The 25320-nt window shown below is 44.0% G+C and overlaps 1 protein-coding gene across 1 annotated transcript in view; it reads left to right on the top strand.

Moving 5' to 3' along the window:
* LOC116981643 (adhesion G protein-coupled receptor E2-like) overlaps window positions 1-25320 on the top strand; it is a 73177-nt gene that overhangs the window by 29505 nt on the left and 18352 nt on the right. The window contains exons 14-17 of the mRNA XM_033034729.1: window positions 20584-20703; window positions 21414-21601; window positions 22753-22929; window positions 24411-24602. Coding sequence (XP_032890620.1) covers window positions 20584-20703; window positions 21414-21601; window positions 22753-22929; window positions 24411-24602 — 677 coding nt within the window. The remainder of the gene's footprint in view (window positions 1-20583; window positions 20704-21413; window positions 21602-22752; window positions 22930-24410; window positions 24603-25320) is intronic.

The following is a 25320-nucleotide window of genomic DNA, read 5'->3' on the forward strand; positions in this document are numbered from 1 at the left end:
CTGCATTTGAATTTGGTGGCCTTGCACCCTGCTTGAAATTGTATGGAACTGCATTTGTATTTGGTGGCCTTGCACCCTGCTTGAAGTGGTATGAAACTGCATTTGGATTTGGTGGCCTTGCACCCTGCTTGAAATGGTATGAAACTGCACTTGAATTTGGTGGCCTTGCACCCGGCTTGAAATGGTATGAAACTGCACGAATTTGGTGGCATTGCACCCAGCTTGAAATGGCATGAAACTGCACTTGAATTTGGTGGCCTTGCATCCAGCATGAAATGGTATGAAATTGCACTTGAATTTGGTGGCCATGCACCCTGCTTGAAATGGTATGAAACTGCACTTGAATTTGATGGCCTTGCACCCTACTTGAAATGGTATGAAACTGCACTTGAATTTGGTGCCCTTGTACCTTGCTTGAAATGGAATGAAACTGCACTTGAATTTGGTGGCCTTGTACCTGCATGAAATGGTATGAAATTGCATTTGAATTTGTTAGCCTTGCACCCTGCTTGAAATGGTTTGAAACTGCATTTGAATTTGGTGGCCTTGCAGCCTGCTTGAAATGGTAAGAAACTGCACTTGAATTTAGTGGCCTTGCACCCTGCTTGAAATGTTATGAAACTGCACGTGAATTTGGTGGCCTTGCACCCTGCATCAAATGCTATGAAACAGCATTTGAATTTGGTGGCCTTGCACCCTGCTTGAAATCGTATGAAACTTCACTTGAATTTGGTGGCCTTGTGCCCAGCTTGAAATGGTATGAAACTGCACTTGTATTTGGTGGCCTTGCACCCGGCTTGAAATGGTATGAAACTGCACGAATTTGGTGGCATTGCACCCAGCTTGAATTGGTATGAAACTGCACTTGAATTTGGTGGCCTTGCATCCAGCATGAAATGGTATGAAATTGCACTTGAATTTGGTGGCCTTGCACCCTCCTTGATATGGTATGCAACTGCACTTAAACTTGGTGGCCTTGCACCCAGCTTGAAATGGGATGAAACTGCATTTGAATTTGGTGGCCTTGCACCCTGCATGTAAGGGTATGAAACTGCGTTTAAATTTGGTGACCTTGCACCCTGCTTGAAATGGTATGAAAAGGCATTTGAATTTGGTGGCCTTGCACCCTTCTTGAAATGGTATGAAACTGCATTTGAATTTGCTGGCCTTGCACCTTGCTTGAAATTGTATGGAATTGCATTTGTATTTGGTGGCCTTGCACCCTGCTTGAAGTGGTATGAAACTGCATTTGAATTTGGTGGCCTTGCACCCTGCTTGAAATTGTATGAAACTGCTTTTAAATTTGGTGGCCTTGTTTCCTGCTTGAAATGGTATGAAACTGCATTTGAATTTGGTGGCCTTGCACTCTGCTTGAAATGGTATGAAACTGCACTTGAATTTGGTGGCCTTGCACCCGGCTTGAAATGGTATGAAACTGCACGAATTTGGTGGCATTGCACCTAGCTTGAAATGGTATGAAATTGCACTTGAATTTGGTGGCCTTGCATCCAGCATGAAATGGTATGAAATTGCACTTGAATTTGGTGGCCTTGCACCCTGCTTGAAATGGTATGAAACTGCACTTAAACTTGGTGGCCTTGCACCCAGCTTGAAATGGGATGAAACTGCATTTGAATTTGGTGGCCTTGCACCCAGCATGTAAGGGTATGAAACTGCGTTTGAATTTGGTGACCTTGCACCCTGCTTGAAATGGTATGAAAAGGCATTTGAATTTGGTGGCCTTGCACCCTTCTTGAAATGGTATGAAACTGCATTTGAATTTGGTGGCCTTGCACCCTGCTTGAAATTGTATGGAACTGCATTTGAATTTGGTGGCCTTGCACCCTGCCTGAAGTGGTATGAAACTGCATTTGAATTTGGTGGCCATGCACCCTGCTTGAAATTGTATGAAACTGCATTTGAATTTGGTGGCCTTGTTTCTTCCTTGAAATGGTATGAAACTGCTCTTGTATTTGGTGGCCTTGCACCCTGCTTGAAGTGGTATGAAACTGCATTAGAATTTGGTGGCCTTGCACAATGCTTGAAATCGTATGAAACTGCACTTGAATTTAGTGTGCTTGCACCCTGCTTGAAATGTTATGAAACTGCACGTGAATTTGGTGGCCTTGCACCCTGCATCAAATGTTATGAAACAGCATTTGAATTTGGTGGCCTTGCACCCTGCACGTAAGGGTATGAAACTGCGTTTGAATTTGGTGACCTTGCACCCTGCTTGAAATGGTATGAAAAGGCATTTGAATTTGGTGGCCTGCACCTTTTCTTGAAATGGTATGAAACTGCATTTGAATTTGGTGGCCTTGCACCCTTCTTGAAATTGTATGAAACTGCATTTGAATTTAGTGGCCTTGCACCCTGCTTGAAATTGTATGGAACAGCATTTGTATTTGGTGGCCTTGCACCCTGCTTGAAGTGGTATGAAACTGCATTTGGATTTGGTGGCCTTGCACCCTGCTTGAAATTGTATGAAACTGCATTTGCATTTGGTGACCTTGTTTCCTGCTTGAAATGGTATGAAACTGCATTTGAATTTGGTGGCCTTGCACACTGCTTGAAATGGTATGAAACTGCACTTGAATTTGGTGGCCTTGCACCCGGCTTGAAATGGTATGAAACTGCACGAATTTGGTGGCATTGCACCCAGCTTGAAATGGCATGAAACTGCACTTGAATTTGGTGGCCTTGCATCCAGCATGAAATGGTATGAAATAGCACTTGAATTTGGTGGCCATGCACCCTGCTTGAAATGGTATGAAACTGCACTTAAACTTGGTGGCCTTGCACCCAGCTTGAAATGGGATGAAACTGCATATGAATTTGGTGGCCTTGCACCCTGCATGTAAGGGTATGAAACTGCGTTTGAATTTGGTGACCTTGCACCCTGCATGAAATGGTATGAAAAGGCATTTGAATTTGGTGGCCTTGCACCCTGCTTGAAATGGTATGAAACTGCATTTGAATTTGGTGGAATTGCACACTGCTTGAAATGGTATGAAACTGCACTTGAATTTGGTGGCCTTGCACCCTTCTTGAAATGGTATAAAACTGCATTTGAATTTGGTGGCCTTGCACCCTGCTTGAAATTGTATGAAACTGCATTTGAATTTGGTGGCCTTGTTTCTTGCTTGAAATGGTATGAAACTGCACTTGTATTTGGTGGCCTTGCACCCTGCTTGAAGTGGTATGAAACCGCTCTTTAATTTGATGGGGTTGCACCCTGCTTGAAATGGTATGAAACCGCATTTGAATTTAGTGGCCTTGCACCCTGCTTGAAATGGTTTGAAACTGCACTTGAATTTGGTGGCCTTGCACCCTGCTTGAAATGGTATGAAACTGCATTTGATTTTGGTGGCCTTGCACCCTGATTGAAATGGTATGAAACAGCACTTGAATTTAGTGTGCTTGCACCCTGCTGGAAATGTTATGAAACTGCACGTGAATTTGGTGGCCTTGCACCCTGCATCAAATGTTATGAAACAGCATTTGAATTAGGTGGCCTTGCACCCTGAATGTAAGGGTATGAAACTGCGTTTGAATTTGGTGACCTTGCACCCTGCTTGAAATGGTATGAAAAGGCATTTGAATTTTGTGGCCTTGCACCCTTCTTGAAATGGTATGAAACTGCATTTGAATTTGGTGGCCTTGCACCCTGCTTGAAATTGTATGGAACTGCATTTGTATTTGGTGGCCTTTCACCATGCTTGAAGTGGTATGAAACTGCATTTGAATTTGGTGTCCTTGCACCCTGCTTGAAGTGGTATGAAACTGCATTTTAATTTGGTGGCCTTGCACCCTGCTTGAAATTGTATGAAACTGCATTTGCATTTGGTGGCCTTGTTTCCTGCTTGAAATGGTATGAAACTGCATTTGAATTTGGTGGCCTTGCACACTGCTTGAAATGGTATGAAACTGCACTTGAATTTGGTGGCCTTGCACCCTTCTTGAAATGGTATGAAACTGCATTTGAATTTGGTGGCCTTGCACCCTGCTTGAAATTGTATGGAACTGCATTTGTATTTGGTGGCCTTGCACCCTGCTTGAAGTGGTATGAAACTGCATTTGAATTTGGTGGCCTTGCACCCTGCTTGAAATTGTATGAAACTGCATTTGCAGTTGGTGGCCTTGTTTCCTGCTTGAAATGGTATGAAATACATTTGAATTTGGTGGACTTGCACACTGCTTGAAATGGTATGAAACTGCACTTGAATTTGGTGGCCTTGCACCCGGCTTGAAATGGTATGAAACTGCACGAATTTGGTGGCATTGCACCCAGCTTGAAATGGTATGAAACTGCACTTGAATTTGGTGGCCTTGCATCCAGCATGTAAGGGTATGAAACTGCGTTTGAATTTGGTGACCTTGCACCTTGCTTGAAATGGTATGAAAAGGCATTTGAATTTGGTGGCCTTGCACCCTTCTTGAAATGGTATGAAAATGCATTTGAATTTGGTGGCCTTGCACCCTGCTTGAAATTGTATGGAACTGCATTTGTATTTGGTGGCCTTGCACCCTGCTTGAAGTGGTATGAAACTGCATTTGAATTTGGTGGCCTTGCACCCTGCTTGAAATTGTATGAAACTGCATTTGAATTTGGTGGCCTTGTTTCCTGCTTGAAATGGTTTGAAACTGCATTTGAATTTGGTGGCCTTGCACACTGCTTGAAATGGTATGAAACTGCACTTGAATTTGGTGGCCTTGCACCCTACTTGAAATGGTATGAAACAGCATTTGAATTTGGTGGCCTTGCACCCTGCTTAAAATTGTATGAAACTGCATTTGAATTTGGTGGCCTTGTTTCTTGCTTGAAATGGTATGAAACTGCATTTGAATTTGGTGGCCTTGCACACTGCTTGAAATCGTATGAAACTGCACTTGAATATGGTGGCCTTGCGCCCTGCATCAAATGTTATGAAACAGCATTTGAATTTGGTGGCCTTGCACCCTGCATGTAAGGGTATGAAACTGCGTTTGAATTTGGTGACCTTGCACCCAGCTTGAAATGGTATGTAAAGGCATTTGAATTTGGTGGCCTTGCACCTTTTCTTGAAATGGTATGAAACTGCATTTGTATTTGGTGGCCTTGCACCCTTCTTGAAATGGTATGAAACTGCATTTGAATTTGGTGGCCTTGCACCCTGCTTGAAATTGTATGGAACTGCATTTGTATTTGGTGGCCTTGCACCCTGCTTGAAGTGGTATGAAACTGCATTTTAATTTGGTGGCCTTGCACCCTGCTTGAAATTGTATGAAACTGCATTTGCATTTGGTGGCCTTGTTTCCTGCTTGAAATGGTATGAAACTGCATTTGAATTTGGTGGCCTTGCACACTGCTTGAAATGGTATGAAACTGCACTTGAATTTGGTGGCCTTGCACCCTTCTTGAAATGGTATGAAACTGCATTTGCATTTGGTGGCCTTGCACCCTGCTTGAAATTGTATGGAACTGCATTTGTATTTGGTGGCCTTGCACCCTGCTTGAAGTGGTATGAAACTGCATTTGAATTTGGTGGCCTTGCACCCTGCTTGAAATTGTATGAAACTGCATTTGCATTTGGTGGCCTTGTTTCCTGCTTGAAATGGTATGAAATACATTTGAATTTGGTGGCCTTGCACACTGCTTGAAATGGTATGAAACTGCACTTGAATTTGGTGGCCTTGCACCCGGCTTGAAATTGTATGAAACTGCACGAATTTGGTGGCATTGCACCCAGCTTGAAATGGTATGAAACTGCACTTGAATTTGGTGGCCTTGCATCCAGCATGTAAGGGTATGAAACTGCGTTTGAATTTGGTGACCTTGCACCCAGCTTGAAATGGTATGAAAAGGCATTTGAATTTGGTGGCCTTGCACCTTTCTTGAAATGGTATGAAACTGCATTTGTATTTGGTGGCCTTGCACCCTTCTTGAAATGGTATGAAACTGCATTTGAATTTGGTGGCCTTGCACCCTGCTTGAAATTGTATGGAACTGCATTTGTATTTGGTGGCCTTGCACCCTGCTTGAAGTGGTATGAAACTGCATTTTAATTTGGTGGCCTTGCACCCTGCTTGAAATTGTATGAAACTGCATTTGCATTTGGTGGCCTTGTTTCCTGCTTGAAATGGTATGAAACTGCATTTGAATTTGGTGGCCTTGCACACTGCTTGAAATGGTATGAAACTGCACTTGAATTTGGTGGCCTTGCACCCTTCTTGAAATGGTATGAAACTGCATTTGCATTTGGTGGCCTTGCACCCTGCTTGAAATTGTATGGAACTGCATTTGTATTTGGTGGCCTTGCACCCTGCTTGAAGTGGTATGAAACTGCATTTGAATTTGGTGGCCTTGCACCCTGCTTGAAATTGTATGAAACTGCATTTGCATTTGGTGGCCTTGTTTCCTGCTTGAAATGGTATGAAATACATTTGAATTTGGTGGCCTTGCACACTGCTTGAAATGGTATGAAACTGCACTTGAATTTGGTGGCCTTGCACCCGGCTTGAAATTGTATGAAACTGCACGAATTTGGTGGCATTGCACCCAGCTTGAAATGGTATGAAACTGCACTTGAATTTGGTGGCCTTGCATCCAGCATGTAAGGGTATGAAACTGCGTTTGAATTTGGTGACCTTGCACCCTGCTTGAAATGGTATGAAAAGGCATTTGAATTTGGTGGCCTTGCACCCTTCTTGAAATGGTATGAAAATGCATTTGAATTTGGTGGCCTTGCACCCTGCTTGAAATTGTATGGAACTGCATTTGTATTTGGTGGCCTTGCACCCTGCTTGAAGTGGTATGAAACTGCATTTGAATTTGGTGGCCTTGCACCCTGCTTGAAATTGTATGAAACTGCATTTGAATTTGGTGGCCTTGTTTCCTGCTTGAAATGGTATGAAACTGCATTTGAATTTGGTGGCCTTCCACACTGCTTGAAATGGTATGAAACTGCACTTGAATTTGGTGGCCTTGCACCCTACTTGAAATGGTATGAAACTGCATTTGAATTTGGTGGCCTTGTTTCTTGCTTGAAATGGTATGAAACTGCATTTGAATTTGGTGGCCTTGCACACTGCTTGAAATCGTATGAAACTGCACTTGAATATGGTGGCCTTGCGCCCTGCATCAAATGTTATGAAACAGCATTTAAATTTGGTGGCCTTGCACCCTGCATGTATGGGTATGAAACTGCGTTTGAATTTGATGACCTTGCACCCAGCTTGAAATGGTATGAAAAGGCATTTGAATTTGGTGGCCTTGCACCTTTTCTTGAAATGGTATGAAACTGCATTTGAATTTGGTGGCCTTGCACCCTGCTTGAAATGGTATGAAACTGCATTTGAATTTGGTGGCCTTGCACCCTGCTTGATATTGTATGAAACTGCATTTGCATTTGGTGGCCTTGTTTCCTGCTTGAAATGGTATGAAACTGCATTTGAATTTGGTGGCCTTGCACACTGCTTGAAATGGTATGAAACTGCACTTGAATTTGGTGGCCTTGCACCCGGCTTGAAATGGTATGAAACTGCACGAATTTGGTGGCATTGCACCCTGCTTGAAATGGTATGAAAAGGCATTTGAATATGGTGGCCTTGCACCCTGCTTGAAATGGTATGAAACTGCATTTGAATTTGGTGGCCTTGCACCCTGCTTGAAATTGTATGAAACTGCATTTGAATTTGGCGGCCTTGTTTCTTGCTTGAAATGGTATGAAACTGCACTTGTATTTGGTGGCCTTGCACCCTGCTTGAAGTGGTATGAAACTGCATTTGAATTTGGTGGCCTTGCACCCTGTTTGAAATGGTATGAAACTGCATTTGAAATTGGTGGCCTTGCACACTGCTTGAAATCGTATGAAACTGCACTTGAATATGGTGGCCTTGCGTCCTGCTTGAAATTGTATGAAACTGCACTTGAATTTGGTGGCCTTGCACCCTGCTTGAAATGGTATGAAGCTGCACTTGAATTGGTGCCTTTGCACCCAGCTTGAAATGGTATGAAACTGCACTTGAATTTGTTGGCCTTGCACCCTGCTTGAAATGGTATGAAACTGCACTTAAACTTGGTGGCCTTGCACCCTGCTAGAAATGGTTTGAAACTGCATTTGAATTTGGTGGCCTTGCACCCTGCATGTAAGAGTATGAAACTGCGTTTGAATTTGGTGACCTTGCACCCTGCTTGAATTGGTATGAAAAGGCATTTGAATTTGGTGGCCTTGCACCCTGCTTGAAGTGGTATGAAACTGCATTTGAATTTGGTGGCCTTGTTTCCTGCTTGAAATGTATGAAACTGCATTTGAATTTGGTGGCCTTGCACCTTGCTTGAAATGGTATGAAACAGCATTTGAATTTGGTGGCCTTGCACCCTGCTTGAAATGGTATGAAACTGCATTTGAATTTGGTGGCCTTGCACACTGCTTGAAATGGTATGAAACTGCAGTTAAATTTGGTGGCCTTGCACCTGCATGAAATGGTATGAAATTGCATTTGAATTTGTTGGCCTTGCACCCTGCTTGAAATGGTTTGAAGCTGCACTTGAATTTGGTGGCCTTGCACCCTGCTTGAAATGGTATGAAACTGCACTTGAATTTGGTGGCCTTGCACCCTGCTTGAAATGGTATGAAACTGCACTTGAATTTAGTGTGCTTGCACCCTGCTTGAAATGTTATGAAACTGCACGTGAATTTAGTGGCCTTGCACCCTGCATCAAATGTTATGAAACAACATTTGAATTTGTTGGCATTGCACCCTCCTTGAAATCGTAGGAAACTGCACTTGAATTTGGTGGCCTTGCACCCAGCATGAAATGGTATGAAATTACACTTGAATTTGGTGGCCTTGCACCCTTCTTGAAATGGTATGAAACTGCACTTCAACTTGGTGGCCTTGCACCCTGCTTGAAATGGGATAAAACTGCATTTGAATTTTGTGGCCTTGCACCCTGCATGTAAGGGTATAAAACTGCGTTTGAATTTGTTGACCTTGCACCCTGCTTGAAATGGTATGAAAAGGCATTTGAATTTGATGGCCTTGCACCCTGCTTGAAGCGGTATGAAACTGCATTTGAATTTGGTGGCCTTGTTTCCAGCTTGAAATGGTATGAAACTGCATTTGAATTTGGTGGCCTTGCACCCTGCTTGAAATGCTATGAAACTGCATTTGTATTTGGTGGCCTTGCACTCTGCTTGAAATTGTATGAAAGTGCATTTGAATTTGGTGGCCTTGTTTCTTGCTTGAAATGGTATGAAACTGCACTTGTATTTGGTGGCCTTGCACCCTGCTTGAAATGGTATGAAACTGCATTTGAATTTGGTGGCCTTGCACCCTGCTAGAAATGGTATGAAACTGCATTTGAATTTGGTGGCCTTAAACACTGCTTGAAACGGTATGAAACTGCACTTGAATTGGTGCCTTTGCACCCAGCTTGAAATGGTATGAAACTGCACTTGAATTTGGTGGCCTTGCACCCTGCTTGAAATGGTATGAAACTGCCTTTGAATTTGGTGGCCTTGCACACTGCTTGAAATTGTATGAAACTGCACGAATTTGGTGGCCTTGCACCTTGCTTGCAATTTTATGAAACTGCATTTGAATTTGGTGGCCTTGCACCCTGCTTGAAATCATAGGAAACTGCACTTGAATTTGGTGGCCTTGCACCCAGCATGAAATGGTATGAAACTGCACTTGAATTTGGTGGCCTTGTACCCTGCTTGAAATGGTATGAAACTGCTCTTGAATTTGATGGGGTTGCACCCTGCTTGAAATGGTATGAAACTGCATTTGAATTTAGTGGCCTTGTTTCCTGCATGAAATGGTATGAAACTGTACTTGTATTAGGTGGCCTTGCACCCTGCTTTAAGTGGTATGAAACTGCCTTTGAATTTGGTGGCCTTGCACACTGCTTGAAATGGTATGAAACTGCACGAATTTCGTGGCCTTGCACCCTGCTTGAAATGGTATGAAACTGCATTTTAATTTGGTGGCCTTGCACCCTGTTTGAAATGGTATGATACTGCATTTGAATTTGGTGGCCTTGTTTCTTGCTTGAAATGGTATGAAACTGCACTTGTATTTGGTGGCCTTGCACCCTGCTTGAAGTGGTATGAAACCGCTCTTTAATTTGATGGGGTTGCACCCTGCTTGAAATGGTATGAAACTGCATTTGATTTTGGTGGCCTTGCACCCTGATTGAAATGGTATGAAACAGCACTTGAATTTAGTGTGCTTGCACCCTGCTTGAAATGTTATGAAACTGCACGTGAATTTGGTGGCCTTGCACCCTGCATCAAATGTTATGAAACAGCATTTGAATTAGGTGGCCTTGCACCCTGAATGTAAGGGTATGAAACTGCGTTTGAATTTGGTGACCTTGCACCCTGCTTGAAATGGTATGAAAAGGCATTTGAATTTTGTGGCCTTGCACCCTTCTTGAAATGGTATGAAACTGCATTTGAATTTGGTGGCCTTGCACCCTGCTTGAAATTGTATGGAACTGCATTTGTATTTGGTGGCCTTGCACCCTGCTTGAAATTGTATGAAACTGCATTTGCATTTGGTGGCCTTGTTTCCTGCTTGAAATGGTATGAAACTGCATTTGAATTTGGTGGCCTTGCACACTGCTTGAAATGGTATGAAACTGCACTTGAATTTGGTGGCCTTGCACCCTTCTTGAAATGGTATGAAACTGCATTTGAATTTGGTGGCCTTGCACCCTGCTTGAAATTGTATGGAACTGCATTTGTATTTGGTGGCCTTGCACCCTGCTTGAAGTGGTATGAAACTGCATTTGAATTTGGTGGCCTTGCACCCTGCTTGAAATTGTATGAAACTGCATTTGCATTTGGTGGCCTTGTTTCCTGCTTGAAATGGTATGAAATACATTTGAATTTGGTGGCCTTGCACACTGCTTGAAATTGTATGAAACTGCACTTGAATTTGGTGGCCTTGCACCCGGCTTGAAATGGTATGAAACTGCACGAATTTGGTGGCATTGCACCCAGCTTGAAATGGTATGAAACTGCACTTGAATTTGGTGGCCTTGCATCCAGCATGTAAGGGTATGAAACTGCGTTTGAATTTGGTGACCTTGCACCTTGCTTGAAATGGTATGAAAAGGCATTTGAATTTGGTGGCCTTGCACCCTTCTTGAAATGGTATGAAAATGCATTTGAATTTGGTGGCCTTGCACCCTGCTTGAAATTGTATGGAACTGCATTTGTATTTGGTGGCCTTGCACCCTGCTTGAAGTGGTATGAAACTGCATTTGAATTTGGTGGCCTTGCACCCTGCTTGAAATTGTATGAAACTGCATTTGAATTTGGTGGCCTTGTTTCCTGCTTGAAATGGTTTGAAACTGCATTTGAATTTGGTGGCCTTGCACACTGCTTGAAATGGTATGAAACTGCACTTGAATTTGGTGGCCTTGCACCCTACTTGAAATGGTATGAAACAGCATTTGAATTTGGTGGCCTTGCACCCTGCTTAAAATTGTATGAAACTGCATTTGAATTTGGTGGCCTTGTTTCTTGCTTGAAATGGTATGAAACTGCATTTGAATTTGGTGGCCTTGCACCCTGCTTGAAAATGTATGAAACTGCATTTGCATTTGGTGGCCTTGTTTCCTGCTTGAAATGGTATGAAATACATTTGAATTTGGTGGCCTTGCACACTGCTTGAAATGGTATGAAACTGCACTTGAATTTGGTGGCCTTGCACCCGGCTTGAAATTGTATGAAACTGCACGAATTTGGTGGCATTGCACCCAGCTTGAAATGGTATGAAACTGCACTTGAATTTGGTGGCCTTGCATCCAGCATGTAAGGGTATGAAACTGCGTTTGAATTTGGTGACCTTGCACCCAGCTTGAAATGGTATGAAAAGGCATTTGAATTTGGTGGCCTTGCACCTTTTCTTGAAATGGTATGAAACTGCATTTGTATTTGGTGGCCTTGCACCCTTCTTGAAATGGTATGAAACTGCATTTGAATTTGGTGGCCTTGCACCCTGCTTGAAATTGTATGGAACTGCATTTGTATTTGGTGGCCTTGCACCCTGCTTGAAGTGGTATGAAACTGCATTTGAATTTGGTGGCCTTGCACCCTGCTTGAAATTGTATGAAACTGCATTTGCATTTGGTGGCCTTGTTTCCTGCTTGAAATGGTATGAAATACATTTGAATTTGGTGGCCTTGCACACTGCTTGAAATTGTATGAAACTGCACTTGAATTTGGTGGCCTTGCACCCGGCTTGAAATGGTATGAAACTGCACGAATTTGGTGGCATTGCACCCAGCTTGAAATGGTATGAAACTGCACTTGAATTTGGTGGCCTTGCATCCAGCATGTAAGGGTATGAAACTGCGTTTGAATTTGGTGACCTTGCACCTTGCTTGAAATGGTATGAAAAGGCATTTGAATTTGGTGGCCTTGCACCCTTCTTGAAATGGTATGAAAATGCATTTGAATTTGGTGGCCTTGCACCCTGCTTGAAATTGTATGGAACTGCATTTGTATTTGGTGGCCTTGCACCCTGCTTGAAGTGGTATGAAACTGCATTTGAATTTGGTGGCCTTGCACCCTGCTTGAAATTGTATGAAACTGCATTTGAATTTGGTGGCCTTGTTTCCTGCTTGAAATGGTTTGAAACTGCATTTGAATTTGGTGGCCTTGCACACTGCTTGAAATGGTATGAAACTGCACTTGAATTTGGTGGCCTTGCACCCTACTTGAAATGGTATGAAACAGCATTTGAATTTGGTGGCCTTGCACCCTGCTTAAAATTGTATGAAACTGCATTTGAATTTGGTGGCCTTGTTTCTTGCTTGAAATGGTATGAAACTGCATTTGAATTTGGTGGCCTTGCACCCTGCTTGAAAATGTATGAAACTGCATTTGCATTTGGTGGCCTTGTTTCCTGCTTGAAATGGTATGAAATACATTTGAATTTGGTGGCCTTGCACACTGCTTGAAATGGTATGAAACTGCACTTGAATTTGGTGGCCTTGCACCCGGCTTGAAATTGTATGAAACTGCACGAATTTGGTGGCATTGCACCCAGCTTGAAATGGTATGAAACTGCACTTGAATTTGGTGGCCTTGCATCCAGCATGTAAGGGTATGAAACTGCGTTTGAATTTGGTGACCTTGCACCCAGCTTGAAATGGTATGAAAAGGCATTTGAATTTGGTGGCCTTGCACCTTTTCTTGAAATGGTATGAAACTGCATTTGTATTTGGTGGCCTTGCACCCTTCTTGAAATGGTATGAAACTGCATTTGAATTTGGTGGCCTTGCACCCTGCTTGAAATTGTATGGAACTGCATTTGTATTTGGTGGCCTTGCACCCTGCTTGAAGTGGTATGAAACTGCATTTTAATTTGGTGGCCTTGCACCCTGCTTGAAATTGTATGAAACTGCATTTGCATTTGGTGGCCTTGTTTCCTGCTTGAAATGGTATGAAATACATTTGAATTTGGTGGCCTTGCACACTGCTTGAAATGGTATGAAACTGCACTTGAATTTGGTGGCCTTGCACCCGGCTTGAAATTGTATGAAACTGCACGAATTTGGTGGCATTGCACCCAGCTTGAAATGGTATGAAACTGCACTTGAATTTGGTGGCCTTGCATCCAGCATGTAAGGGTATGAAACTGCGTTTGAATTTGGTGACCTTGCACCCTGCTTGAAATGGTATGAAAAGGCATTTGAATTTGGTGGCCTTGCACCCTTCTTGAAATGGTATGAAAATGCATTTGAATTTGGTGGCCTTGCACCCTGCTTGAAATTGTATGAAACTGCATTTGTATTTGGTGGCCTTGCACCCTGCTTGAAGTGGTATGAAACTGCATTTGAATTTGGTGGCCTTGCACCCTGCTTGAAATTGTATGAAACTGCATTTGAATTTGGTGGCCTTGTTTCCTGCTTGAAATGGTATGAAACTGCATTTGAATTTGGTGGCCTTCCACACTGCTTGAAATGGTATGAAACTGCACTTGAATTTGGTGGCCTTGCACCCTACTTGAAATGGTATGAAACTGCATTTGAATTTGGTGGCCTTGTTTCTTGCTTGAAATGGTATGAAACTGCATTTGAATTTGGTGGCCTTGCACACTGCTTGAAATCGTATGAAACTGCACTTGAATATGGTGGCCTTGCGCCCTGCATCAAATGTTATGAAACAGCATTTAAATTTGGTGGCCTTGCACCCTGCATGTAAGGGTATGAAACTGCGTTTGAATTTGGTGACCTTGCACCCAGCTTGAAATGGTATGAAAAGGCATTTGAATTTGGTGGCCTTGCACCTTTTCTTGAAATGGTATGAAACTGCATTTGAATTTGGTGGCCTTGCACCCTTCTTGAAATGGTATGAAACTGCATTTGAATTTGGTGGCCTTGCACCCTGCTTGAAATTGTATGAAACTGCATTTGCATTTGGTGGCCTTGTTTCCTGCTTGAAATGGTATGAAACTGCATTTGAATTTGGTGGCCTTGCACACTGCTTGAAATGGTATGAAACTGCACTTGAATTTGGTGGCCTTGCACCCGGCTTGAAATGGTATGAAACTGCACGAATTTGGTGGCATTGCACCCTGCTTGAAATGGTATGAAAAGGCATTTGAATATGGTGGCCTTGCACCCTGCTTGAAATGGTATGAAACTGCATTTGAATTTGGTGGCCTTGCACCCTGCTTGAAATTGTATGAAACTGCATTTGAATTTGGTGGCCTTGTTTCTTGCTTGAAATGGTATGAAACTGCACTTGTATTTGGTGGCCTTGCACCCTGCTTGAAGTGGTATGAAACTGCATTTGAATTTGGTGGCCTTGCACCCTGTTTGAAATGGTATGAAACTGCATTTGAAATTGGTGGCCTTGCACACTGCTTGAAATCGTATGAAACTGCACTTGAATATGGTGGCCTTGCGTCCTGCTTGAAATTGTATGAAACTGCACTTGAATTTGGTGGCCTTGCACCCTGCTTGAAATGGTATGAAGCTGCACTTGAATTGTTGCCTTTGCACCCAGCTTGAAATGGTATGAAACTGCACTTGAATTTGTTGGCCTTGCACCCTGCTTGAAATGGTATGAAACTGCACTTAAACTTGGTGGCCTTGCACCCTGCTAGAAATGGTTTGAAACTGCATTTGAATTTGGTGGCCTTGCACCCTGCATGTAAGAGTATGAAACTGCGTTTGAATTTGGTGACCTTGCACCCTGCTTGAATTGGTATGAAAAGGCATTTGAATTTGGTGGCCTTGCACCCTGCTTGAAGTGGTATGAAACTGCATTTGAATTTGGTGGCCTTGTTTCCTGCTTGAAATGGTATGAAACTGCATTTGAATTTGGTGGCCTTGCACCTTGCTTGAAATGGTATGAAACAGCATTTGAATTTGGTGGCCTTGCACCCTGCTTGAAATGGTATGAAACTGCATTTGAATTTGGTGGCCTTGCACACTGCTTGAAATGGTATGAAACTGCAGTTAAATTTGGTGGCCTTGCACCTGCATGAAATGGTATGAAATTGCATTTGAATTTGTTGGCCTTGCACCCTGCTTGAAATGGTTTGAAGCTGCACTTGAATTTGGTGGCCTTGCACCCTGCTTGAAATGGTATGAAACTGCACTTGAATTTGGTGGCCTTGCACCCTGCTTGAAATGGTATGAAACTGCACTTGAATTTAGTGTGCTTGCACCCTGCTTGAAATGTTATGAAACTGCACGTGAATTTAGCGGCCTTGCACCCTGCATCAAATGTTATGAAACAACATTTGAATTTGTTGGCCTTGCACCCTCCTTGAAATCGTAGGAAACTGCACTTGAATTTGGTGGCCTTGCACCCAGCATGAAATGGTATGAAATTACACTTGAATTTGGTGGCCTTGCACCCTTCTTGAAATGGTATGAAACTGCACTTCAACTTGGTGGCCTTGCACCCTGCTTGAAATGGGATAAAACTGCATTTGAATTTTGTGGCCTTGCACCCTGCATGTAAGGGTATAAAACTGCGTTTGAATTTGTTGACCTTGCACCCTGCTTGAAATGGTATGAAAAGGCATTTGAATTTGATGGCCTTGCACCCTGCTTGAAGCGGTATGAAACTGCATTTGAATTTGGTGGCCTTGTTTCCAGCTTGAAATGGTATGAAACTGCATTTGAATTTGGTGGCCTTGCACCCTGCTTGAAATGCTATGAAACTGCATTTGTATTTGGTGGCCTTGCACTCTGCTTGAAATTGTATGAAACTGCATTTGAATTTGGTGGCCTTGTTTCTTGCTTGAAATGGTATGAAACTGCACTTGTATTTGGTGGCCTTGCACCCTGCTTGAAATGGTATGAAACTGCATTTGAATTTGGTGGCCTTGCACCCTGCTAGAAATGGTATGAAACTGCATTTGAATTTGGTGGCCTTAAACACTGCTTGAAACGGTATGAAACTGCACTTGAATTGGTGCCTTTGCACCCAGCTTGAAATGGTATGAAACTGCACTTGAATTTGGTGGCCTTGCACCCTGCTTGAAATGGTATGAAACTGCTCTTGAATTTGATGGGGTTGCACCCTGCTTGAAATGGTATGAAACTGCATTTGAATTTAGTGGCCTTGTTTCCTGCATGAAATGGTATGAAACTGCATTTGTATTAGGTGGCCTTGCACCCTGCTTTAAGTGGTATGAAACTGCCTTTGAATTTGGTGGCCTTGCACACTGCTTGAAATTGTATGAAACTGCACGAATTTGGTGGCCTTGCACCTTGCTTGCAATTTTATGAAACTGCATTTGAATTTGGTGGCCTTGCACCCTGCTTGAAATCGTAGGAAACTGCACTTGAATTTGGTGGCCTTGCACCCAGCATGAAATGGTATGAAACTGCACTTGAATTTGGTGGCCTTGCACCCTGCTTGAAATGGTATGAAACTGCTCTTGAATTTGATGGGGTTGCACCCTGCTTGAAATGGTATGAAACTGCATTTGAATTTAGTGGCCTTGTTTCCTGCATGAAATGGTATGAAACTGCACTTGTATTAGGTGGCCTTGCACCCTGCTTTAAGTGGTATGAAACTGCCTTTGAATTTGGTGGCCTTGCACACTGCTTGAAATGGTATGAAACTGCACGAATTTCGTGGCCTTGCACCCTGCTTGAAATGGTATGAAACTGCATTTTAATTTGGTGGCCTTGCACCCTGTTTGAAATGGTATGATACTGCATTTGAATTTGGTGGCCTTGCACCCTGCTTGAAATGGTATGAAACTGCACTTGAATTTAGTGTGCTTGCACCCTGCTTGAAATGTTATGAAACTGCACGTGAATTTGGTGGCCTTGCACCCTGCATCAAATGTTTTGAAACAGCATTTGAATTTGGTGGCCTTGCACCCTGCTTGAAATCGTAGGAAACTGCACTTGAATTTGGTGGCCTTGCACCCAGCATGAAATGGTATGAAATTGCACTTGAATTTGGTGGCCTTGCACCCTTCTTGAAATGGTATGAAACTGCACTTAAACTTGGTGGCCTTGCACCCAGCTTGAAATGGGATGAAACTGCATTTGAATTTGGTGGCCTTGCACCCTGCATGTAAGGGTATGAAACTGCGTTTGAATTTGGTGACCTTGCACCCTGCTTGAAATGGTATGAAAAGGCATTTGAATGTGGTGGCCTTGCACCCTGCTTGAAGTGGTATGAAACTGCATTTGCATTTGGTGGCCTTGTTTCCTGCTTGAAATGGTATGAAACTGCATTTGAATTTGGTGGCCTTGCACACTGCTTGAAATTGTATGAAACTGCATTTGAATTTGGTGGCCTTGTTTCTTGCTTGAAATGGTATGAAACTGCACTTGTATTTGGTGGCCTTGCACCCTGCTTGAAATGGTATGAAACTGCATTTGAATTTGGTGGCCTTGCACACTGCTTGAAATGGTATGAAACAGCACTTGAATTGGTGCCTTTGCACCAGCTTGAAATGGTATGAAACTGCTCTTGAATTTGATGGGGTTGCACCCTGCTTGAAATGGTATGATACTGCATTTGAATTTAGTGGCCTTGTTTCCTGCATGAAATGGTATGAAACTGCACTTGTATTTGGTGGCCTTGCACCCTGCTTTAAGTGGTATGAAACTGCCTTTGAATTTGGCGGCCTTGCACCCTGCTTGAAATGGTATGAAACAGCATTTGAATTAATGGCCTTGCACCCTGCTTGAAATGGTATGAAACTGCATTTGAATTTGGTGGCCTTGCACCCTGCTAGAAATGGAATGAAACTGCATTTGAATTTGGTGGCCTTGCACACTGCTTGAAATGGTATGAAACTGCACTTGAATTGGTGCCTTTGCACCCAGCTTGAAATGGTATGAAACTGCACTTGAATTTGGTGGCCTTGCACCCTGCTTGAAATGGTATGAAACTGCTCTTGAATTTGATGGGGTTGCACCCTGCTTGAAATGGTATGAAACTGCATTTGAATTTAGTGGCCTTGTTTCCTGCATTAAATGGTATGAAACTGCACTTGTATTTGGTGGCCTTGCACCCTGCTTTAAGTGGTATGAAACTGCCTTTGAATTTGGCGGGCTTGCACCCTGCTTGAAATGGTATGAAACAGCATTTGAATTAATGGCCTTGCACCCTGCTTGAAATGGTATGAAACTGCATTTGAATTTGGTGGCCTTGCACACTGCTTGAAATGGTATGAAACTGCACGAATTTGGTGGCCTTGCACCCTGCTTGAAATGGTATGAAACTGCATTTTAATTTGGTGGCCTTGCACACTGCTTGAAATGGTATGAAACTGCACTTGTATTTGGTGGCCATGCACCCTGCTTGAAACTGCAATGAAAATGGAAATGAAGTGAAAATGCAATGAGCTGTTTGGTCTGCTGTATGCTTGAAACTGCAATGGAAGTGGAATTGGAAATGAAATAAAAATACAATGAGCTGTTTTGCCTGCCCTGTGCTAGAAACTGAAATGGAAATGAAATGAAAATGCAATAAGCTGTATGGCCTGCCCTTTGCTTGAAATTGCAATGGAAATGGAAATGAAATGAAAATGCAATGAGCTGTTTGGCCTGCCTTGTGCTTGAAACTGCAATGGAAATGGAAATGAAATGAAAATGCAACAAGCTGTATGGCCTGCCCTGTGCTTGAAACTGCAATGGAAATGGAAATGTAATGAAAATGAAATGAGTTGTTTGGCCCGCCCAAGGATTGAAATTGAAATGGAAATGGAAATGAAATGAAATTAGTTGTTTTGCCTGCCCTGTGCTTGAAACTGCAATGGAAATGGAAATGAAATGAAAATGCAATGAGCTGTTTGGCCTGCCCTGTGCTTGAAACTGCAATGGAATGGAAATGTAAATGAAATTTAAATGAAATCAGTTGTTTGGCCTACCCTGTGCTTGAAATTGAAATGGGAATGGAAATAGAAATGTAAATGAAATGAGCTGTTTGGCCTGCCATGTGCTTGAAATTGAAATTGAAATGGAAATGAAATGAAATGAGTTGTTTGGCATGCCTGAAACCACTAATTTCGGCCCACAAGGCCCCCTATTAGCTCAGACACCAGTTCCTTTTGCCCAAAATGCCCGTATTAACCCAGGAGGAGCATTTTGGCTCAAAAGGCCCGTGCCAGGCCAGGAAACATCCAGAAAAAGTGCCTTTCACTGAGATTTCACTCAGATTTTTTTTAAGAGCCCCTTCGGCCCATCAGGCCTGAAGTAGCGCAGGAGGAGTCCCTTCAGCACATCAGTAAGTATTCCCCCTGCAAGTATTAAACCTCACCCCAGTATTTTTCTCGTTCCCTTCATTGGCTCCATGTTGGATCCAGACCAGGATAGAATTTCCTCCTTCATTGCTGTGATCTGCAGAAAAATATGAAAAATGTGTAAAATTCATTCTCCACTATCTCTCCCTTTTCTTTTACAGAGTCTCTCACCTGTTTTGGGCAGTATTTCTGGTAGTTTCTGAGCTGCCAGCCCACCATGTTTGAGTGACTCAGCTGCCAGCCCACCAGGCCTGAGTGACTGAGCTGCCAGCCCAAGAATCTATTTGGCCCACAATGTCCATAATAGCCCTCTGGAAACCAGTCCCTTCTGCCCACAACGCCCATACTAGCACTCCAGAAAGCCCCCACCCCACGACTGGCCACCAATATTGGAATTGGTGGAGAGGTGGAATATTGCCTTGGGGGACCAGCCCTCCCGTGTGAACACGGGTCCCAACAGGTCCCACTTAGTCTAGTTACCACCAAATCTTGCCTGCTCTGTCTCTGTAAGGGCACATCTTCCCTCATGCATGGTACTCGGGTGCAATATGACTGAACCATCTTCATAGCAATTCAACGACACTTCAACAGTGACATCCATCAGGATGTTCTGAGGTTGGGAGAGACACAGGGTTGAGGACCAGTCAGCCCAGACTCTGTGCTCAGGGTGTGGAAGTAGAACTCCACACTACCTCCAGGCTCAGGGGCAAGAGGACTACCTGAGCCACGGCTAACAAGTGTTATCAAGCTGTTAGACCTTGGGGATTGTTGCAAAGCTTGCCGCAGAGAGAGAGAGAGATCAGTTCTGTTGCCATTGCACGCTTCACAACGTCTGATCTTTTCTCATAGATCTGATGGTCCAGGTGATTGAAAAGAAGAATAGCAGTGAGGACCAGTTGGTGGAGATGAAGGTTCAGGGCAATGTCATGAAGATATTCTGGAGTTCAATCACTGGAGGCACTAACCCTGGTAAATATTCTGTCTCTTTCCCATCCTTCCATACTGGTGTGTAGATATCACAGGAACTGATGGAACATAGAAAACAATGCAACAGAGGAACAGGTCCTTTGGCCACAACCTCATGAAGCCAAGATGAACTAGCCAGCCTGACCATGATCCATATCCCTCCATCCCCTCCATATCTATGTGCCTATCTAAAACCTCTTACATGCCATTATTGTATCAGCTTACACCACCACCCCTGGCAGCATGTTCCAGGCATCCACCACCGTCTGTATTAAAACATTTACCCCGCACATCTCCTTGAAACTTTTCCATTCTCACTTCAAAGCCATGCCCTTTCGTCTAGATATTTGCGACATTCAGGATATCTAGTCATCATTTAATTGTGCAGAATGATATAATCTCCTGTGTATGGCCATGTGTAACCACCCACAAGGCACAGGTCAGGACTGTGATAGATCACCCTCCACTTGCCTGGATGAGTGCAGTTGCAACAGCACTCAAGCTAACCTGACACTGTCCTGGACAAAGTTGGCCGCACGATGATCTCCTGATCCACCACTGTTTACAGCTGGTTTTAATGCTCAGAGCCCCAGTACAGGGCACCACTGGAATGGGTGGCGTGTGCTGTAGACCTGCTTTTATGTCCAGTTTCTGGAGTCTTACACCTGACGTTTCTCCACACTCACCAATGGTTGAACTGTTATCTCCGGCAGGGTTTGTGGCTGTTTCCTTTCTCGTATACAAAGACATGGAATCCTTATTGAACAGAGAGATTAAAGGAGGAAACTCACCTCAGAAGACGGTCCCATTAAACTCCAAGGTGGTCTCAGCCACGATCAGCAACAAAGTTGCCAGCTCCAAGCTGCAAGAAATAGTCAATTTCACTCTGGAACTCAACCAGGTTTGTAAATACCACCCGGGGTGTTTCCCGATGGATAATGGGCTCCCCCAAAGGTACAAATGGGAAATAGTTCCTGAACTCAGAATTAAACTCCTTCTGCCTCCATTGGGTAAGTCCCCATCAAATCTGGGTCACATAGTGCAGGTGTTATCTAGGACTAACTGGGCAAGTAGATGAGGGAAAAGCTAAAGGTGCAGAAACTGGAATGAAATACAAAAAATACCTGAAACACTCAGCAGGTCAGGCAGCATCTGTGGAGAGAGGAACAAAGCTAACTTCTCATTGTCTGCAGAACCTGCCTGATCTGCTGAGTACTTGCGCCATCTTCTGTTTACATTAGACAGATGAGAGGATTGGCTCTGATTGCCCTCTTGGTGAACGAGGGGGAAGATCAGGAAGAACCTTTGCTCTGCGTGATTTACTGTTGGGAAGTCACCGTACACTGTGTAGGGATGGGTGTCCATGTGACCCTGGTTAACCCACCACACCCTGCAGTGTGAAGGTTGGGAGGACCGTGGACACACTGAGCCTGGCTTCAGGCCTGATGTCTCCACGTAAGCTGGGTCTGAGCTGGTTCAGGTCAGTTCATGGTCACCTCTCCATTCTCCGTTACTCAGGGATGCAGGAAGTGGAAATGCCACATCTGAGGGAGAGGGGAGAAGGGTTAGAGATTGGTATTGAGACGGGTCACAGGAGGAGACCATGTGCCACCATTTCTAGGTGGTGGTGAAGCTGTAGTTTCAGTGTACAGCCGCCATATCAATAAAAGACAATCGGTATCACTGTACTGTGCATGTGGGATGTCAGCTGGGATATTGTGGAAGGAGCTTCACTCTCGATACACTCTGACTGTCCTTCCCCAGGCCAGTTTCAATGTGGAGGGAGCTTCACTGTATGTATCCAGTGCCTCCACCCTGGGGCAGTTTGATGGGACAGTACGGTGAGATTGGTAGCCATGGTGTTCCCTCTGTTGTGTTAAATGTGATCCTGTGGCCGGTTTCCCACCTGCAGGAGGTCACTGTGAATTGCTGTCACCAAAGGGACAGGACAGATCTGATGTTTTCTGTGCTAACACAACTTGGGGAAGTGTGAATGCTCAACCTGTTATCAGAAAGATTCCATCGATGGTTAACAGAGTTTGCTCTTCTCAGTCACAGGAACAGAAAGACAACATGACGCCAACGTGTGTGTTTTGGAAGACGACGAAAGAGGAAAGTGTCTGGTCCCGTGAGGGTTGTGTAACGTATAGTTTCAATCAGACATACGTGGACTGCCAATGTGACCACCTCACAAGCTTTGCTATTTTAATGGCTCCTGTTGATCTTGAGGTACGAGATCGTTCAACAGAATACCTAAAGAGGGAACAAGTCAGAGAGTCAGAGTGAAGGAGACACACAGCATTAAACAGACACTTCAGCCCCGAAACGTCACCCATTCCTTCTCTCCAGAGATGCTGCCTATCCCGCTGTTACTCCAGCTTTTTGTGTCTGTTAATTCTGCTACATAGAATAGAAAATAATAGAATAGAATGCCTATTGTCATTCGAACAGCTTGGTTTGAATGAAATTGCATGCTCTAAAGTCTTACATTACTTGATAGACTGAAGAAGTCTTTAGTCTGAATAAAGGTCACGAAACAAAACATCACCCGTCCTTTTTCTGCAGTACTTAGAGCGCTGTGAGGTAGCTGTCTCTCCCACCCACTCAATCTGGGTGTCCCAGATCACAGGCACCCACTGGATGAAATCATTCCTCCTCAAATCCTCCCCATACCTCACACCCTTTACCCTACAGCTATACCCTCTGGTTTTAGATGCCTGTGTTATGGTATAAAGTTTCTCATTATCCACTTCGTCTACACCCATCCCATTCATAATGTGTGTACCTTAATCAAGTACAATCAACCTTACGGAAGAGGAATCATGAACTGAGGGACATGGGTTAAAGGTGAGAGGGGAAAAAATTAATGGGAACCTGAGGGGTTCACAGTTTTTTTAATTATACAAATACTTTTATTCCAAAAAAACCCATACAAATTAACACAATCACAGACAGCCTATGTTGACAGATTTACAAACTAACGATCATCAAATTAATATAATGCCAACTTTATCAACAAAACACTCGACCTCCCGTGGCGACCAGCATTCACAGAATGCCTCCAAAGTCCCAGTTGATACCGCGTGTTCCCTCTCCAGGGACACGCGGGCACGGACGTTGGCCCGGAAAAGGGGCAGGCAGTGGGTGGCAGGTATGTGAAAGTAGTTGAGACAGGTCCAATGCCAATATTTAAAAGACGTTTGAACAGACGCAGAGGAATGTGGTCCAAATACGGGCAAATGGGACTCAAGGGTTCTTGAATGATGGGTTGAATGGGAAGCATTCTAGAACACAATGAATGGTGTTCCAGAGGTTGACTGGACCTGGCCTAAAGCTCCAGCCCGTTGTCCCTGGAGACACTGCGAGTATCAAAGACTCGGGACATCAGGGTGACACGGGTTCTCGATCACATAGGAATTGATGGTCAAAATTCTAGAACATGATGAGTTGGAGCCTGTAGATCTAGCACTTAAGCAGAGCTGGCTCAGAGCTCCAGCCTGTTGTCCATGGACATTCTGGGGGTATCAGAGCCCCACACAGCAGGGTTGGTGTTCATGAGGGAATTGATAGTTGGCGTTGTAGAACATGATGAGTTGGGGCCTGGAGATCGAGTGCTCGAGGGGACCAGGCCCAGACTCCATCTTGTTGTCCCTGGAGACCCTGCCGCTGCTGTGGTGTGAACATTGTGTCCCACATTGTGCCCGCTGTAGGATGACCGGCACTTGGAGGTGATCACCTACATCTGCCTCATCATCTCTCTGCTGTGCCTCGCCGCCTCCATCGCCATCTTTGTCAACTGTAGCTCCATCCAGAACGCCAACACCACCGTCCACAAGCACCTGAGCTTCACCCTCTTCCTGGCACAGTTTGTCTTCCTGATAGGAATGCGGATTAAACACAAGGTGAGAAATCCAAGCTGCAGCTTCATATTCTCAGCTCTCTCCTGAATCTTGACCTTATCTCCGCCTCTCATCATTTCACATACTCCTCTCATATCTACCCTCAGCCTCCAAGTATTGCTGCAGAGAAAATAATACGTTTGCTCAACTTCACCTTCTAGCAAATCCCTCTAATCCAAGCAGCTTCCTGGTGAACCTCTTCTGCACCCTCTCCAAAGCCTCCACAACCTTCTCATCATAGACTTGGTTGAATTACAGATTTATTTAATTATTGGTGGGATTGAAGTTCACATCCTAGGTCCAAGTCCAGCAATTGACCCATTCTGCTTGGCTGCTGGGATCAACAGAAATGTGCAATTTAATTACACCACCAGACCTTGCTGGAGATATTGAGACCCAGAACTCGTGCAGAACTCCAAATTCATCATTCCAAACTAGGTTTAGTTTAGTTTAGAGATACAGCTCTGAAACAAGCCCTTTGGCCCACCAAATCTACACAGACCAGCGACCCCCACACACTATCCTACACACTCAGGACAATTTACAATCTTTTCTTACCCTCACCAAATAACCTACAAACCTGTACGTCTTTAGAGTGCGGGAGGAAACTGGAGCTCCCGGAGAAAACCCACGCGGTCACTGGGAGAATGTACAAACACCGTACAGGCAGCATCCATAGTCAGGATCTCTAGGCAAGCAGTAACTCTCCCACTGCACCATT

This window comes from Amblyraja radiata, chromosome 15 (genome assembly GCF_010909765.2).
Source record: "Amblyraja radiata isolate CabotCenter1 chromosome 15, sAmbRad1.1.pri, whole genome shotgun sequence".
In the NCBI taxonomy this organism is placed as follows: Eukaryota; Metazoa; Chordata; class Chondrichthyes; order Rajiformes; family Rajidae; genus Amblyraja; species Amblyraja radiata.